The 16861-nt window shown below is 35.7% G+C and overlaps 5 protein-coding genes across 6 annotated transcripts; 1 reads left to right on the forward strand and 4 right to left on the reverse strand.

The window, feature by feature from the left end:
• Positions 1 to 353: 353 nt before the first annotated feature.
• LOC110629140 (photosystem II reaction center PSB28 protein, chloroplastic) lies at positions 354 to 1475 on the forward strand. Its single transcript, XM_021776051.2, has 2 exons — positions 354 to 589; positions 681 to 1475. The coding sequence occupies exons 1-2, from the start codon at positions 514 to 516 to the stop codon at positions 1142 to 1144; spliced, it is 540 nt and encodes a 179-aa protein (XP_021631743.1). The 5' UTR covers positions 354 to 513; the 3' UTR covers positions 1145 to 1475.
• Positions 1476 to 1664: 189 nt separating this feature from the next.
• LOC110629139 (subtilisin-like protease SBT1.2) lies at positions 1665 to 6411 on the reverse strand. Its single transcript, XM_021776050.2, has one exon. It carries the CDS (start codon positions 4181 to 4183, stop codon positions 1829 to 1831), a length of 2355 nt encoding a protein of 784 aa, XP_021631742.1. The 5' UTR covers positions 4184 to 6411; the 3' UTR covers positions 1665 to 1828.
• A 133-nt stretch (positions 6412 to 6544) lies between these two features.
• LOC110629994 (xyloglucan galactosyltransferase MUR3) lies at positions 6545 to 9037 on the reverse strand. 2 transcript variants are annotated; one of them, XM_021777263.2, is made up of 2 exons: positions 8926 to 9037; positions 6545 to 8822 (listed from the first exon to the last, which is right to left on the reverse strand). In XM_021777263.2, exon 2 carries the CDS (start codon positions 8543 to 8545, stop codon positions 6785 to 6787), a length of 1761 nt encoding a protein of 586 aa, XP_021632955.1. In that variant the 5' UTR covers positions 8546 to 8822; positions 8926 to 9037; the 3' UTR covers positions 6545 to 6784. The 2 variants fall into 2 exon arrangements, with proteins under 2 accessions (XP_021632955.1, XP_043805488.1); XM_043949553.1 differs by having other exon boundaries at positions 6545 to 8634; positions 8707 to 9022.
• Positions 9038 to 10998: 1961 nt separating this feature from the next.
• LOC110630095 lies at positions 10999 to 11388 on the reverse strand. The gene has a single exon (XM_021777411.1). It carries the CDS (start codon positions 11386 to 11388, stop codon positions 10999 to 11001), a length of 390 nt encoding a protein of 129 aa, XP_021633103.1.
• Positions 11389 to 12494: 1106 nt separating this feature from the next.
• LOC110629079 (NADH dehydrogenase [ubiquinone] 1 alpha subcomplex subunit 9, mitochondrial) lies at positions 12495 to 16524 on the reverse strand. Its single transcript, XM_021775945.2, has 12 exons — positions 16407 to 16524; positions 16229 to 16325; positions 16026 to 16090; positions 15772 to 15857; positions 15550 to 15634; positions 15395 to 15465; positions 15036 to 15167; positions 13919 to 14034; positions 13700 to 13823; positions 13557 to 13625; positions 13042 to 13162; positions 12495 to 12939 (listed from the first exon to the last, which is right to left on the reverse strand). Exons 1-12 carry the CDS (start codon positions 16489 to 16491, stop codon positions 12800 to 12802), a joined length of 1191 nt encoding a protein of 396 aa, XP_021631637.1. The 5' UTR covers positions 16492 to 16524; the 3' UTR covers positions 12495 to 12799.
• Positions 16525 to 16861: the final 337 nt, after the last annotated feature.

Below are 16861 nucleotides of genomic sequence, written 5' to 3' on the forward strand. Positions count from 1 at the left end.
AAACATCAATTTTTTTATATATTTCAATAAACTTTTTATATAATTTACATAAGTTTTAAAATTAAAATTTTATAGTTTTAAAGATTTATAATTATTTATTTATAATTTAAAATTTTAAAATTTTAAAAATATTTTAAAAGATATTAACTAATAATATAATATAAAAATTAAATAGTAATTTTTTTTTATTGCAATAGTAATTTTGCAGTCGTGGTAGTCCAGCCCAATTCGCGCTTTAGAGTTTGGCCCAAACATCCGGTCATGGCACGTGTCAAATGCTGAGATGATCCAGCTGTTTATGCTACAGACAGATCACAGTATCTATCTATCTGAGTGGCAGCAGACCAATCCATATCCTTCTGATGAAGCTAAGAATCCTTGAGAACTCGCGAGTGAATGGCTGTCGTTTTTACACACCGTCCTGTCTCAGCACCACACCAAACTCTGTTTTAAACCTCTCTCTCTCTCTCTCTATCTCTCTTCTTCCCTTTCTTCTCCCTTAGCTACTGATCAATGGCAGCTCTGCAATCTCTTCCATTTGCCTCTCCAGTTTCACATCACTTGCAGCAGCAGCCGCGTTCTTTCCCAGGTACTCTCTCTTCTTCCCCTCGTACGCCGTCTGGGGTTCTTTTCTTTTGCATTAATTTAATCTGCTAACTACGACGTTGTTTGTTTTCCAGGCTCAGTATCTTGGGCTGTCCATCGTACTGCAAAGTCCTCATTCAATGGCCAATCTTTGCGGCTGTCCCATCCACAGTTGGCTTTGATTAGGCAGAAAACATCAACATTTGTTACAATGATGGTCAAACCGACAATTCAGTTTATTCAAGGAACTGATGAACAGACAATACCAGATGTAAGGCTAACCAAGTCAAGAGATGGCACAAATGGTGTCGCAATTTTTACATTTGATCAGCCTTCTGTTTTTGATTCGTCTGGTGAACTTGGTGACATTACTGGTTTTTACATGATTGATGAAGAAGGTGTTCTTCAATCAGTTGATGTTAGTGCTAAATTTGTTAATGGAAAGCCATCTCGAATTGAAGCAAAATATGTCATGCGTTCTCCTCAAGATTGGGACAGATTCATGAGATTCATGGAGCGATATGCTAATGCAAATGGCTTGCAATTCGTCAAAAGTTGAGGCAATGTATCACTTTTGTTTGCTTTGTTTTAGTTAGCCATAAAAAAAAATTTGGAGATCTCCATTAATGTGCATATGGAATGCATGCAGCTACCATGTACCTCCTCTCTTCTTGAGAAATTTTGCAGTTCATAGAGTACAATTTCCATTCTCCATTATTGTGCCAAAGTGAGACAAGTCTTTACCTTAGAACTTGTTCTTCCTACTCTAAATCTCTTATTTAATGTAGAAGAAAATGTTCACTAGTTGATCCATATCCTGCACTGTATATTAAGCTTCTCTGATGTAGAACATGTTCATTATCCTTGAATGCACTCTGTTTTGTATGTGATATCCTGTTGTTCTATTTTCGAATTTTGAGTATATTTTCTTATAGAACAATTATGATATGATCTGAAAAGTTTCGTGTTGCGTCCTGAATTGTGACTTGTATTGTGCTTTTGTTTTAACAAGTTAGTTGGAAAAGAATGAAGTTGTGTTTCCTGTATGAATGTAATTAAGCAGAAAATTTCTGAATTCAACCAATTTAAAGTAGGAGATTAATATCACATAATAAACTGTGGTAGTCAAATATAAGTTCCACCAACAAACCTTCATGGCTACAAATCCTCTTATGCAATACCAATGGTGAACTAAATCCTAGGCCTTTTAGTTCAACAACAATCAGAAATGTGATAACTTCTGCTACTTGTACTTCCAAATCACTGAAATGGGGCTTCTAACTCTGGGAAGCTTATTTTGAGAATGCACCCATGTCAAATGCCCTTGTGCAAAGCTTACTGTCTCTTTTACTGTTGTTTTCTTCCTTGATATGAACCATACTCTATAGCTCAAACTTTGATTTATGTGTCTGAAAACTAGACGTCGAGGTTTTACTCTCACTTTGACTCCCTCAGGAGCTGTTACTTCCACTGAGTAGATGGAATTAGGACTCCCCACATTCGTTAGTTGTCTCTTGATCATGTTACTTGTCATTCCATGCTTGAAAATTACTGAAATGGAAGGATAATTGAGGCTGAAACCCTTGTTCGTCTGCAATAGTTCATTGCAGCTTATGTTCCTCTGAGTGATGGTGAAAATTTCTGATCTTGTGTATCCTAGTGTGCATAGATGAATAACATAATCCTCTGGTTTAATGTCGTATATCAATCCTGGATTCATGGCTCTTTCTGGGTTTACATGCCCAGCTCCCATTGCAAAAACTCCTGCTGGTTTTTCACCATCCATTATTGCATTTCCTGAGTTGTCTGTTACATCTGCAGTAGTCATTATTGCTGATTTAACAGCAGCAGGGGTCCATTTAGGATGAACTGAGTGAATCAGTGCAGCAATTCCGCTGACATGGGGACAAGCCATGGATGTTCCTGATAAGACTGTGAAATTTACTCTTCTTGAATCTTCTGGAAGACCAGAAGGGCCTAAGTTTTGAGGCCAGGCTGCTATTATGTTTACTCCAGGAGCAATCATATCTGGTTTGAGGATTGAAGGGTTGATAAAACTTGGTCCTCTGCCTGAAAACTGAGCTACTGCTGGTGCTCTTGACTTCCCGGTTACAGTTCCTCCGAAAAGGATTCGAGCTCTTGGTTTACTTGTGGAGTTTATGTAAGCTTTTAGGCTTACTGATTCTGAAAAACCAATAGATGTTGCAGGAAGAACATGGACATCAACTGTGTCTTCTTCGAGATTGATTTCTGTATTGGCCAAGATCATTGCAGCCCCACCAGATTCCTTCACAGCTTGACCTTTTTCTGCCCTTCCATTGACGCCTCGGTCACAAACGACCATTTTGCCCCGTACTTTTGCTCTTGGGAGAGAGCCTCTGAAGCAAAATTCACTCACCATGTCGCCACCCGTTACGTAAACTAGTTCAAGCTCTTTTACAGTGTTTGAAAACTTGTTTCCTGGGTACATGGATTCTCCATAAAGGAATTGTCCATTTCCCAATTGAACTATAGCAGGAAATTTTCTGTCAATTGTGCTTGCACCAACTGTAGCAATCCATGGAGCTTCATTTGCAACTGAGTTCTGCAGAGGACCATTGTTTCCTGCTGCACAAATAACTGAAATCCCATGCTCAACTGCTCGAAAACTTCCAATTGCAATGCTGTCTGCGAAAAGTGGTATGGAAAAACCTCCCAAAGAAAGGGACAGGACGTCAACTCCATCTATGATTGCAAAATCCATTGCAGCTAGGATATCTGAGCTGTAACATCCATTAAACCAGCAAACTTTGTAGACTGCAATGTGTGCACCAGGCGCCATTCCTCGCGCAATACCAGCTCCAATACCGAGCACACTTGCCATTTGTACCGAAGCTCCTCCTGCTGTTGATGATGTGTGAGTTCCATGCCCGTGAGAATCTCTCGCGGACAAATACTCCTGAATAGTGTTTGATGATATCGAAGTAGATGCCACACGGTGACCTTTGTTGAAGAACCTTGCACCAATGAGTTTCTTGTTACAATTATAAGAATCAAAATCTTGCCCTTCTTGGCAAATCCCTCTCCACTTCTTGGGAACTGGTGGCATTCCTTGATCATTGAAGCTTGGACTCTCAGGCCAAACTCCTGTATCAAGGACTCCAATTATTGTTCCACGACCAAATCTAGACTCGTACCAAGCACCTTCTTCACCCGTGCGATTAAGTCCTAGGAATTTGTAAGAATAGGTAGTTTGAACTTGGAGCCTCCTGTCTGGCCTAATTGCAATAACATCAGGCAACTTCTGCAATAACTCGAGCTCTGATTCATAAAGCTGAGCTGCAAAACCTTCCATGGAAGAATGGTATGAGTAGATAAGCCGAGAAGAAGAGTCTTCTTCGGTGGAAATGATCTGCTCAAGAAATGAGATGTGCCAGTGAAACTCAGTAGCAAAGGAAGATCTCGTTTTGCCATGTGGGTGAAGCTGAACTATGTAAGTTTGTAAAGTGTTTGCATGGAGGAAGACAAAGTTGAACAAAAGAATGGAAAAGAAAAGGTGAGATTTGGCTTCCATGGAAACGTTAAGCTCAAAGAGAATGCCTGGAAGTAGATTATGCATGACTCTGGGGAAGAATTGCAAGGTATTTGAAGGAGTCGGAGCTGAGTCTGGGAAGCATTTCTGAGAAGAAGAGTGAAGAATATGAAACTCGTGAAATTGAAGAGCTCTTCATCACGAGGATCCTTTGTTGGGAGACAGAGGGAGGATATAGTGAGGAGATGAAAGTGTTTACATGAGATGTTTTTGTTTTATAGCCGTTGAAGATTCAAATGTATGAATCTGAGTTTTGTGTTGAGATTGCTCACTGTGGGGAGTGAGAGAGTTTAGTCATTAAATGCTTAGCTCAAAATTTATGGCTTCTGTGGCTCCCCTCCTCCCGTGCTGTGCTTCCATGCATATGTTATTGTCTCACCATTATTTATTACACTGTTCATTCATCAAAATTTATTGCCAGTCCTTTTTCATTACTTCCTATTAGAAAGCCTAAATCTCTGTTTTCTTGTAAAAATTTTAATTTCAAACAAGATAAAAGAGTTTTTCCCTATCTGTATTGGTATTAAACAGCTGTAGAAGGTAGATGGTCTACTTTTAATTGGATTTTTGGAAAAGAATAAAAAAAAAAAATGAAAGAAATAAAAATCTTGAGACCTTGTCTGATCGAAGGCACCGAGAAAAGACACATTTTCTGATGATATTTAAATATGCATAATAATCCTCTTCCAGTCATATTTAATTGGTACTTGCTAGCAGATCCTCTCTTGATTATATCGTCTCTGTGAGCTGAGAGACATTATTACTGCTAAGAAATATCTCATGGGTACTGACCCATTTGGAATTGAGATTTAGAGAGAAAAAAATAAATTGTGAGAAAACTAATTTTTTTAACTTACATGGAAATTCATTTACGTAGCTGTACAAGTACATGTTATGAAGTTCCGGGCTACCCATGCCACGCGTCCGGGGAAATGTATGATTGTTTATAGAGATGAGAGGCAAATGTATGATTGTTTGTAGAAATGAGAGTTGAGTGTTACTTATCTTCTCTAAGAAAAGTATTTAGTTATTTTTAAAATTCTTGGATTAAAACATTTTAAAGTTCTATGTAATATTATCATTAGAACTGTTATGTATATAGAAGTCATGCTCGTATGTCATTGAGCCCATTCACCTTTGGCAAAGGTTGCCTTATGGTTTTGGGTTAGTTTAGATGGTATTTTGTAAATTTTGGCAAAGGTTGCCTTATGGTTTTGGGTTAGTTTAGATGGTATTTTGTAAATTTTTGTGCACTATCTTCTGGCCTTTCAAAGTCTTAGGGTTTACCACTTTTTATAAGCATTTTAACGCTACACAAAAATGTTGCATGGTAAAAAAGAAATAGAGTACTGAAAATTATTTTAAACTAAATTTAACATAGTCTAAACATTCCTACAAGTAAATAGGCGTGGAGGACAATCTTCTTGAGGTGTTCAAAAGAATAAGAAAAGTAAAGAGGGGAAAGGAAATCCGGCAAAATGTCAAAATATGGGCAAATCCAGCGGAAGTTAACACAGCTTCCACACACTTTGGAGTTTGGACAACTCATCTCATTTGAGCAACAAGTGGATGCATCCACTCATGTTTCCCTTGTATGACAAGTTGTCCTCCCTTTCTATTTTTTTATAAAGAAATTGAATGAATCGTGCAATTTCACACATATCTTGTTGATTACGACCCACAACTTCCGGATTTGCTCATTCCATCCCCCCAGATCACAATTTTAAGTAAGGTGCATTCCCACTAACGCCAATCTCTCCCTGTAAAATGATTCAACCTGGAACATAAAGACAACAAGAACAACCACCACTCTCTTTAATTCCAAACTAATTGGAACGGCTTACATTGATTTTCCTTTATTTTCTTTTTCTAATTGAAACCAACTCCGCATCAATGTCCAATGTCCAAGAATGTAACAGGATATTGGAGTGTCCCAAGCTAACTGCACATTTCCTCAATGCAAAACAACAAATTCCACCTATCATCTATGAATTTCTTATATCAACAATATCAAATTTTACCCTAAATAAAATATATACAAATTTATTTCTTCATTAATGATTTCATAATTTTTTTTCCTTCTTTACATCATCTTTCTGACAGTTTGTTTAACTAATAAAGAGTATTCAGATAGTAACTCAAGGCAACTACCAATTTAATCTAATAGCTCAACCGCTGGTGCAGAACAAGAAAAGGTAAGGTAAGGAAGTAAAAAGCATAATTAAAGTACAGTCAGAGCTTAGGTATTACACTAAAAGCTCAACCTATTTATTGAACACTCAATTTTTTTATTTCTTCCATGCAATAATTGGAAAAGGAACAAAAAGATGATACCACAGCTACAATACAATAGAAAGAATTGCTAATCCAAATAAATAACACAAAAAGTGAAAGGAAATTTTCGATTATAGTATATTAGAAACAGAAAATATGAATTTACGTTTCTGTTTGGAAAAGAGGAAATGAGCCTGACAAACTTGATGGTAATAATTTCTACAAAGTTTTCATTGCAAGGCTCTAACCAGAATTGTTACCTGACCTACTGAAGCCAGGGTTGGCAGTCTTGTTCTTTGCCCTTGTTGAGCATTAGGAATTACTCTAACTTCTATTGCTGTTATTACCTTGATCTCATGATTGATCTCTCTGCTCATTCTTCCATGACTTTTTTGCAGCTTCCGCAGATGAACCACCAGAATCACTATTGCCATCCTTTGGCTTTGAGAAGAAGGGATCCCATTCATGAGCTCCCACCTCGCGCTGTCCTGCGTCCAACAATTCATATTTCCAACTGTTCTCCTCCACAAAATTGTCATATTCTGTACGGCCCTGAATTATGTTTCTTCTCAACCTTGTAACTTTGTCTATGACCGCCTGAACAGCAACATCAAAAGAATCTTTAAGGGTCTCCAATTTTGAGCGAGGATCTGCATATATAAGCCCTGGAATGAGGCTTATGACTTTCTCCCTCATGATCTTCACCTGCTCAGGAGGAATCTTACTAAGCACTTCCTCAACACTAACATTTCTTTTATGGATATCATCCTCTGGAATGAATACTGAATAAGTAGTGTAGTTCTTTGGCAGATGCCAAGTATATTGTGTGTAAGCTGAGCCAGGATGAAAGAAGACAGGAATGCAACCTGCCAACATTGAGTCAAAAGCTGACCTTCGTGTATACGAATCTCCCTGTGGCTGCAAGCAGAAAAGGGAGCTCTGAAACATCTGCATTATACTGCTTGGAGAATGGCATTTGCTCTCCCCAAAATCGCATTCCAACAGCTTGCCCACCTTTGACTTCTTACACTGATCAATGATCTGCCCTCTGATTGATTTTGGGTTATCAGGACGTGGTGCCCCAGCAAAAGAGAAGAGCCATTTTCTTTCCAAATTCCTCATCCGCTCTTGCCAAACAAACACATCATCATCCTTTGCAGGATGGAAATAGGTGGGATAAGGAATGCCAAAATCGTTTGCATTCCATGGACTCGATTCAACCACAAGCATTGACATGTTTTTGGCAGCCGGCAAAAAGAGTAATTTGTTTCCCCAATCTGATTCCTCATCTGTTAACCTCCTGAAATCCCATGTTATCCTCCCTGCCACCAGAAAATGATCCCTGCCTTCCATAATCCCCCACTCTGGCCTCTTCATAAGCCAATCAACCAAATCAAGAGAAGCAGCATCCCTCTTGGAGATATTATATCCCCAAAGATACCTTGCAATATCAAATCCTGCATAAAATGGCACAAAAATTGCAGCAGCAATGGAAGAATCATTCGTCAAGCACTCATACTGCTTCATCCTATTACTGAATATCACATCCACTGCAAACTGATTTGTGGCATACCACCCCGTGTTTGAAAACACCCCTTCAACATTCTCCAGTGGAGGTCCCAATCCGGCATTACTAGTAAACTTACACATATTGGTCCAAAGACTCAAACTCCTACACTCTTTCAACATATCCTCATTGAACCTCGGCGGCAAATCATGGACATAAATATACTTTCCTCCACAAGGATCACTCTTATTCTCTATGGTTCTCAAAGCCCTCATAAACGGGAAATTCTCCTCCTCTTGACTACTAGTAATACTGGGGATATTTTTCAATGAGGCATCTATAAAGGGGGCAGTTTTGGATGGCGTGTTTGTCAAACGGGCATCTGTTACAAGGGTAGAGGTTTTTGATTCTGTATTTAGTGGTTGATCCTCTAATTTAACAGATTGATCAACATTATTACCTCCTAACACAGCAAAATGGAAATACAATAATAGAATCCAGAAAAATGCAGAGAGAGAAGCCAACAAACAAAGCCGGTTCTGTTGATTTTTTCCAGTCCCTTTATCCATTTGCTCAAATGGGACACTCGCCGCAGGGCGGCGTCTCATTAGTACCCTAATTCCAGATCAATCCCTCACTAAAACCCACATTACACAAGAAACCCAGTTCCCAAATTCAACAACCCACCACACAAAACCACAATCCCTCACTAAAACCCACATTACACAAGAAACCCAGTTCCCAAATTCAACAACCCACCACACAAAACCACAAACTCAGCCAAATATATAAGCAAAGAAAATTGTAAGACTTTAGAGATGTAAATTTAAGATTGAATCAGCACGAATCTCTGTGACGGTGCAATCTGTTACAGACGTTTCTCACCTAGAAAGATAAGAGATAATGTCGCGGAAAATCAAAAGAAGAAACAATTGAAACGAGTTCGGAAAGCATTGATTAGAACATAGAGATGGGTGCAAGAACTTACAGAGATTAGATTAGATTCGCAGTAGAAAGCACAGAGGGAGAGAGAGAGAGAGAGAGATCAGAGCTCTCTACGCTGAGAAAGAACGAGTGACGAGAGAAAGAGAAACAGAGCGGTTAAAATAAGACTGAGGGTGACAGAAGACGGCTCACGTTAGCTGCGTGCGCCGAGGGTTGTCTGTTGTCGGCAGCCGGTGGGATCGTGCCACGTAAGAATGCGAAATGACGTGTCGGTATTAGAGGTGAAGTCAGATTCCGAGAATTGCGTTTGCCATTTCATGATTTGTAAATTTCAAGGAAAAAAAAAAAGAAAGAGCATAAGTCGAATATAAGCATGATGACACTATATACTATAGTAGACTTAACAGCTTACGAAATTTATTTTGTTTTTTTTTTTTTTTCTAAAAAAAAGAGATCGCTATAAATTTTAAAGAAATAATTTTTATAAATTGTAAAATAAATATAATTAAACAATCGAATAAAGATAAAAAAAAATTATACACAAATAATTAAAAAATATATATGTAATAAATATATAAAATATGTATGTAAATACTTTATTTAGTGATTGTAAATTTCATTATACTATGAATTGAATGTTATGTTTACTTTTTAAAAAAAAATATTAAAATATTTATATTTTATAATATTAAATATGTTCTTCAATTAGATTTCCATTTAAAAAAATGTCAAATTAATTATATTTAAGATTTAAAGAAATTGATAAAAGAAATTTATTCATAGCTAATTCGATTTTAAAAAATAAGAATAAGAATGCGAGATTTAGTGTAAATTTATTTTTTAAAATATATTAATTAGAATTAAAATTAAATTGATATATTTCAGCTATAACACATTAAATTAATAATATCATTACTCACAATTATTCTTTTAATTGAAAACTTTGAAAAAAAAAAACTTTTCAAATTGGGTAAATCTCATTCATTGCTTTTTGGAATTTAAATTCTTATAATAATATCATCAATGTTACATAAAGTTTGATTAAATAATTTCTGAGCGAACAAAAGAGACTAAAGGAGAGAAGAGAGGAGAGGAGAGAATGCTTAACTAAATGATTAAATTGTGAATTTTATTAAATTTTAAATTTTATACTAAAAATTAATTCGAGAAATAGAATATGAGATTTTTCATATTTATTTAAATGTATTTACCATTAAAATAAATCTGTTTGTGCGTAGCTAAATAATTAAATTATAAATTTTATCAAATTTTAAAATTTATATTAAAAATTACTCCAATTATTATCTAATTATAATCTCTCATCATAGAAGACTCACTTTCTTTTTTAAACATAAATAAATAAATAATTCAATTATTTTCCCCCTCCTTTCATCATTGTGCTTAACCTATGATCTAAATATAAAACCATCACATCCTTTTCAATAGCTTGTTATTGAACCTTCAACAATAATAATGGACCTCTTGCCTCACCCCTTTTACTTATTTTTTTTTTTATCAATTATTTTTCACATTAAAATTAATAAATATGTTTTCTATTTTTAAAATTTAATAATGGTGATTCCATTTTATTGAAAGATTATCATTTACATAATTGAAAAAAATAATAATAATTTACAAAATAAAAATAATATGAGAACGTGAAAAAGTAGACAATTTTAATGCCATATTTAAGCTTCAGATTTTGCGATCTAAAAGGACATGATCTAAAAACCAAACCAGCTGAGCTGAGCTGAGGTTGAACATACATATGAATTTGTCTAAAAGAAAATAAAAAATGTAGATGTCTATTTTGAAAAGAGCCACACATGTAGATGTAGGGAAGATTATGGCAGGTGGTAGAGAAGCATGTTGAAGCCAAAGATGAAGAGAGTGGCCACCCACTATACATGTTTAGACCGTACACTTGAAGGAGATCAACTGGGTTTTTGCCACGTACTATAATTATGGGATTTTCACAGCATCACATTTGAGACATCATCAAAGTCCAAATAGACATGGTTGAGGAGAAACCACAGTGAAAAAGAAAGATAACAAATGTCAACTAGAAAAGGGCTTTGAATTTAGTATAATCAGTGGAATATTAAAGTATTGGAAATTAAGAAAATGATAGAAATAAAAGCAGTAATAAGACAAATAATGCAGTAAATATGCTAGAAAGCCCTAGCTGAGTGCCCAATGCAGTGTCCTCTTTCTTTGTTTTCTTCTTCTTCTTCTTCTTCTTCAGCTTGTTTGATTCCATCCATTTTTTGCCCAAGTTCAAGTCTTCCAAAAATATGCTAACACCAGGATCTCTCATCTTTACCTCACTACCAAGCAGTATGGAATTGTTGACCCCTTGAACATTGTTGTTTACATAAATGTTAATGCAGCAACTATCTTGTGGCTCACCTGTAGGAACTCCATGGCGAATGGTCATTGCAGCTCCAACATTGGTTCCTTTTAAGGTGACACGATCAAACGAGCCATAGCTGGTTTCTGCGGCCATGAGGTGTTTTGATTGATCTTCCCAGGTTAGTCTTTCCAGGCTATGATTGTTGTGAGAGGAGAGTTCGTCATGGTTAATTTCAATGGTTCCTTTTTGCTTGCATTCTGGGTTATGCAATTTGAGCTTTTCCCCTGCTACAGCCAAAAGTGAGATTCGGGTGGAATGACTTCAGAAACAATCAAATGTTTCTCGTGTTGCTGAAGCCGTTTGGAAAAGGGACATCTCCATGCGTCGTTCAACACATTAAATCGGAGGAACACATTAAATTGGAGTTTACAATATTCGATTGAAATAAATCGAATCAAATTAATTTAAAAATTCAATTTGATTTTTTCAGTTTTAATTTGATTTTTAATTTTAAAAATTTCAATTATTTTAATTTAATTTTAATCAAAAAAAAATTAAAAAAATCAAACCAAACCGATTAGTAATAATAATATATTATTTTTAATAATATATAAAGATTAGATCATATTAAAATTAAAATATTTTAATTAAATTTTAAAATATTAAAAATAAAGCGTAAAAATTAAAAAACTTGTTAAAAATTCAAACCGATCAAACTAAACCAAATCGATTCGATTCGATTCAATTCAATTTCAAATCAATTCAATTTGATTTTTATAAATACCAAAATTTAAATTTTCAGTTTATTAATCAAATTGAATCAAACCAAATGCTCACCCGTAATAGACAGAAAAAATGTGATTTGATGAAAGTTTAGGGTTAAACACAAGGGCTAATACAAACCCAACACTGAACTAACCATACTTTTGCAGCGGTAGGAGAGAATTTCATTTAAACGATTCTTTCCCTGAATTCTGCACCAAAATATTCCCATACTATATGATTATAATATTACATCTAAAATATTTCTTTTCAACCGTTTTGTTTACAATTGCAAATTTATTTCCTTAATCCACAGGAATATAAAGACGACTACTAAGTTGCCAGAAGCATGAAGATAACTGCAACAAAGAAATGACGCCAGATTCCCCCATAAGAAATAAACTTCAGGAATTGAGAGGCCTGTTTAAACGCTCATCCCTCCCTCAACTTGCAAAAGTGCCCATAATATTTCTAACAATCAAACGACTCGAGAGCAATTGAAGGATTATTGACATTATTATTATTTTCAATAGAGTTCCCCTGGAAAACGGTTATGCCTTGAAAACCTATGACGCCAAGGCTTGGAATTTATTATTAAACCAAAAACTCTACAACAGATTTCCCAATCATCAAGAAAGGTTATTGAGAAGAAAACATTTTCCATCGTGAGAAGGAGAAACAAGATTCTTGCATTGTAGGTCTTTTCATTCTCTCAATAAAATGAAGGGTATCACCTATGGATTCCAAATTCTCCAAACAGGCAGCGGACGAGAAACATTTGCAAATGAAAGATCCAAAGAACTTAAGGAAAAGAATCTGGGGATACCCTTTCACTGACTGTAGAACCAAATTGTGGCCCACCCTTGCGGTATGAGATAAGAAACTCAACAGGGTACCCCTTCAACTTATGTGGCATAATCCCAAGATCATTAAATGTGAAAGCTGCAATCCGAACCAGAAATCAAGTAATATAAATGAGAATAGATTGAGATAAACAAAGAAGCAAGAACCAATGGGTCCAATTCTTTAAAGTATTGAACTAACCATTGTCTGACACCACTGTATCCATAGTAAGAGCATCGATCTCATCCAAATTGAACATGTTGGGAGTTGGTAATGGGAATGGAACTTTGTCCAGTAATACTTCTCGCGGTGTTGCAAGCAGCTGAAGGCATGCAAACCATATGTATAATTAGACAGTATCAAATTTGGAAAATAAAAATTTCCAGCAACCACCTGATTCTAACAAACAAACAAATGCATAAAAGCTTCATAAATGCATAAAAGCTTCATTAAATATACACAGTTTGGAAAGAAGCAAAAGCACGGTTTGTATATTTGAATTTGAAATGCTTACATGTTCCACAATTGAATCACCAAACCAAAATTTCACACTCCAACTCAATACCAGAGGAATAATAAAGTGATCCAACACAAGCATTATACGCTATTGGTGTATTCTAATCGCATAATTGTGCTCAAATGGCCAAGAGCTAAATTAGTTGTTTCATATTTCAAAATAAAATTAATTTCCAAAAAACAAAAGGTCTAATATTTACCTTTGCAATAGGGATGGGAACTTTGACATAGCGAGGCCATTCACGAATCGTATCAAACATAAGCTCTGCCTGCAGGGCAAATAGGCTTGAGTAACATCACCTAGCATTGCAGAAAGTTTGAAGCAAAATGGAAGAGAAGTTACCAATTCATGCACAGTAAAGATTTCGGGTCCACCAAGCTCATAAGCTTTTCCCATGCTAGTTCCATCATCTTTCAGGGCTGCAACAATTGCAGCAGCTACATCAACAACATACACAGGTTGGATTCTGCAAAGAATACACTGTTAGGAAACCCAGCAGTTCCTGTGCAGAAATAGATAAATGCTCGGTCCACAAGGGCAATTGATACAACAAAGACTCACTTGGTAGATCCATCTCCAATTAGTGGAATAAAGGAATATTTTTTGGCAAAATGAGCCCACCGATTAAGAATTCGATCCTCAGTACCAATCATAACAGCAGGTTTCATGACTGTGGCCTACAGAAGTTGGTGTATGTTAGACTCTTAGCTATTGAAACTAGCATTGGGAACAGCCATAACAAGGGAAAACATAGTAGTACAAAAAAGTTAAGAGGACGCAACAATGTTACTTAGATCATTGGAAAACATGGTGGCACAAAATGTTAAGAGGATGCAACAATGTTTCTTAGGTCATGACCACTAAATAAATTCCCTATCTGTCATTATACACTTTTTGGAAGGTACTTTTGATTGAGAAGGCCTTTTTTGTACAGGTGTTTAGTTGTGTCTCCTTCCTGGCACATTCAAAATATGTACTTATAGCACATCTTTCAAGCACATTATTGAATAGCAAAGGCATGAACCTGTTAACGGTCATTGTTTTTCATTTTCTAGCTCTCCAGAAGGCTCTTACGGGTTTCTAAAAAGTCATTAGCTCTACAATCTGAAAAATAATTGATCACTACCATGTTTTCAGTGAGGAAGATGGATGGGAAGGAAGAGAGTGGAAGTTACTAGATCACTTTGTAAAGCTGAAAATAATGAGAATGGACTGGAAAGGATATTAAGAGGAACCTCTCTTTCAAAATACTCCTTCCAAACGTTAGCAGAAAGAGGGAGAAAATAATAATATCATAAAACATTGTCTTTTTCATCCATTCTTTCTTGATTTCTTCCCTGTCTTTTCTTTCATTGAAAGAAAATGAAGGAAGAACTTCCCTTTCATATATTTTTCCTACTCCTTGCCTTCGTCTCAACTATATATAGTGAAAGCTGAATCAAAATATTCTATTCCTTACAGGAATAATGCAAGATGCTCATTGTTTTATAAATTTTCATACTTTGTAGTTGGTACAACCATTAAACGTAAACAACAAGCTTCCTACTCCCCATGTAGCTCAGATCCATTTTCATGTGTAGACATATATAGATAGATAGATAGATAGATAGACAGATAGAAAGGTAGGTAGGTAGGTACCAAAACAAATAGATAGATAGAAACCAAAACAGCAAATTACCTCAGGTATTTCTCTTAATATAGCTTCTTCTGCAGCAGCTTTGGCTCTTAGCATTCTTGATGGAGATGAAGGAGATGCTCCTAAGCATGAAACTTGAATAAATCTCATGATACCTCCATGTTCTTTGGCAATCTGCACAAGTACAGTACTGCATCATATATTTGCTCTACTATATAAACATGAATTTTAAAAATATCTACTGATCTTGTTGACAATCAAAATGACTGCCAGAACATGGATTTTTTTACTTGCTAATAATAATGCTTTGCCCAAGAATCCACAGGCAACAGAAGCAAAGTACCAACATGAACATAATTTAAAAATGCTCTCATGATTTAACAGGAATGGCAGGAACCTACTGTTGCAAGTTGTTCAGCCATGACATGGTTCACTTCCTCAAAGCTGTAGTTTCTTGTCTCATATTCTCTTCCTGTCAAATAATAGTTAGCATGGTCAGAATAAATTCACACCCTTAGATCAGAAAGCTAAGATATGTTGCATTTAAAAACGTTACCAATAAGATTAATAACCACATTTGCCTTTGCCATAACAGCCTTAATTGAATTTTCATCTCTTGGGTCATACTTCATTGGCACTATCTGAGCAGAAGAAAGGGGGATTATTTATACTATAAAGAAACTTTGCAACCCTGGCAAAAAAAAATATGAATAAAAGCACACTAACAGAAGCTATGCTTCTCGTTAGAAAGTCTTCAAATAATCAGAAACTACTTTACCTGACCCAAATCACCCATCAGTTTGAGATGGCGATGACAATCCTCAGAGCCTCGGAAAGGAACTAACACTTGAGATCCCATTTTAGCTGGAACAGAATTTACAATATAAGCAAAGAATGTATTACAAATGCACACACTTACAATTTACAATTTTAGCACACAAGTTGTGAATAACAAAATCAATAACAGTAGATGCAATCTGGTAATATTTAGAAACCAGTTCTGATCAAAGCAATAAGATTTGTTAAACTCACCAAGTTGCTGCACAAGGTAACGACCAAGGAACCCGGTAGCTCCAAACACAGTAGCAACAATGCCACTGAAAAAAAAAAGAAACAAAAAGCTTGTTGAATTGTTTTACAAATTAAATAAGGAATACACCAAAAAAGAGACATAATTTCCTTCAGTTTCTATTCAACCGAACAAGGACTACGGAGAAATCAAGAACCACAGTTACCTAACCGAAGATCTTCCACCAGTACCCTTGCGAACGAGGTGGCCCACACCTTTGGGAGCGAGACTAGATCCATACCGTGGATGATCAGCTCCATAATCTGTAAAAGTTCAACAAATTATGAAAATGCGAGAAATGATCAAAAGAAAATCCTTAAGAAGAAGAGGAAATGGAAGATTACAGAGCGGGTAAGTTGATTTGAGAGACGCAGTACAAGCTGCAGGAGAGATAAATCGGTGCCCTAATCGCCTTGAAATCGCCTGCATTGTTCACAGTTGCACAGAGAGAGCGAGAGCGAGCGCAGGAATTTGGATTTGGGTCAGTTTCCGGTGGAGGAAGGGTTATGGGCCGGACTGGTCTGGTCTGGTCTAGTTGGAACTAAGAAATGGGTTCAACTCCTGTTATATTACCCAAAAATATAAATTACAAGAATTTATTTTATTTTTTATTTTATATTTAAAACATATTAATTGAAAATTTTTAACATTTAATTTAAAAATTCATTTTAAAAAGAATTAACTCATACAAAAATGGTATATTTGAAATTAAAAAATTTGAAAGAATTGAATTCAAATGTCTTGGTATAATTTTTTCCAATTAATACATTTAACATTTTAATAAGGATAAATTTGAAAA

The sequence above is a fragment of the Manihot esculenta genome, chromosome 13 (assembly GCF_001659605.2).
Source record: "Manihot esculenta cultivar AM560-2 chromosome 13, M.esculenta_v8, whole genome shotgun sequence".
NCBI lineage: Eukaryota > Viridiplantae > Streptophyta > Magnoliopsida > Malpighiales > Euphorbiaceae > Manihot > Manihot esculenta.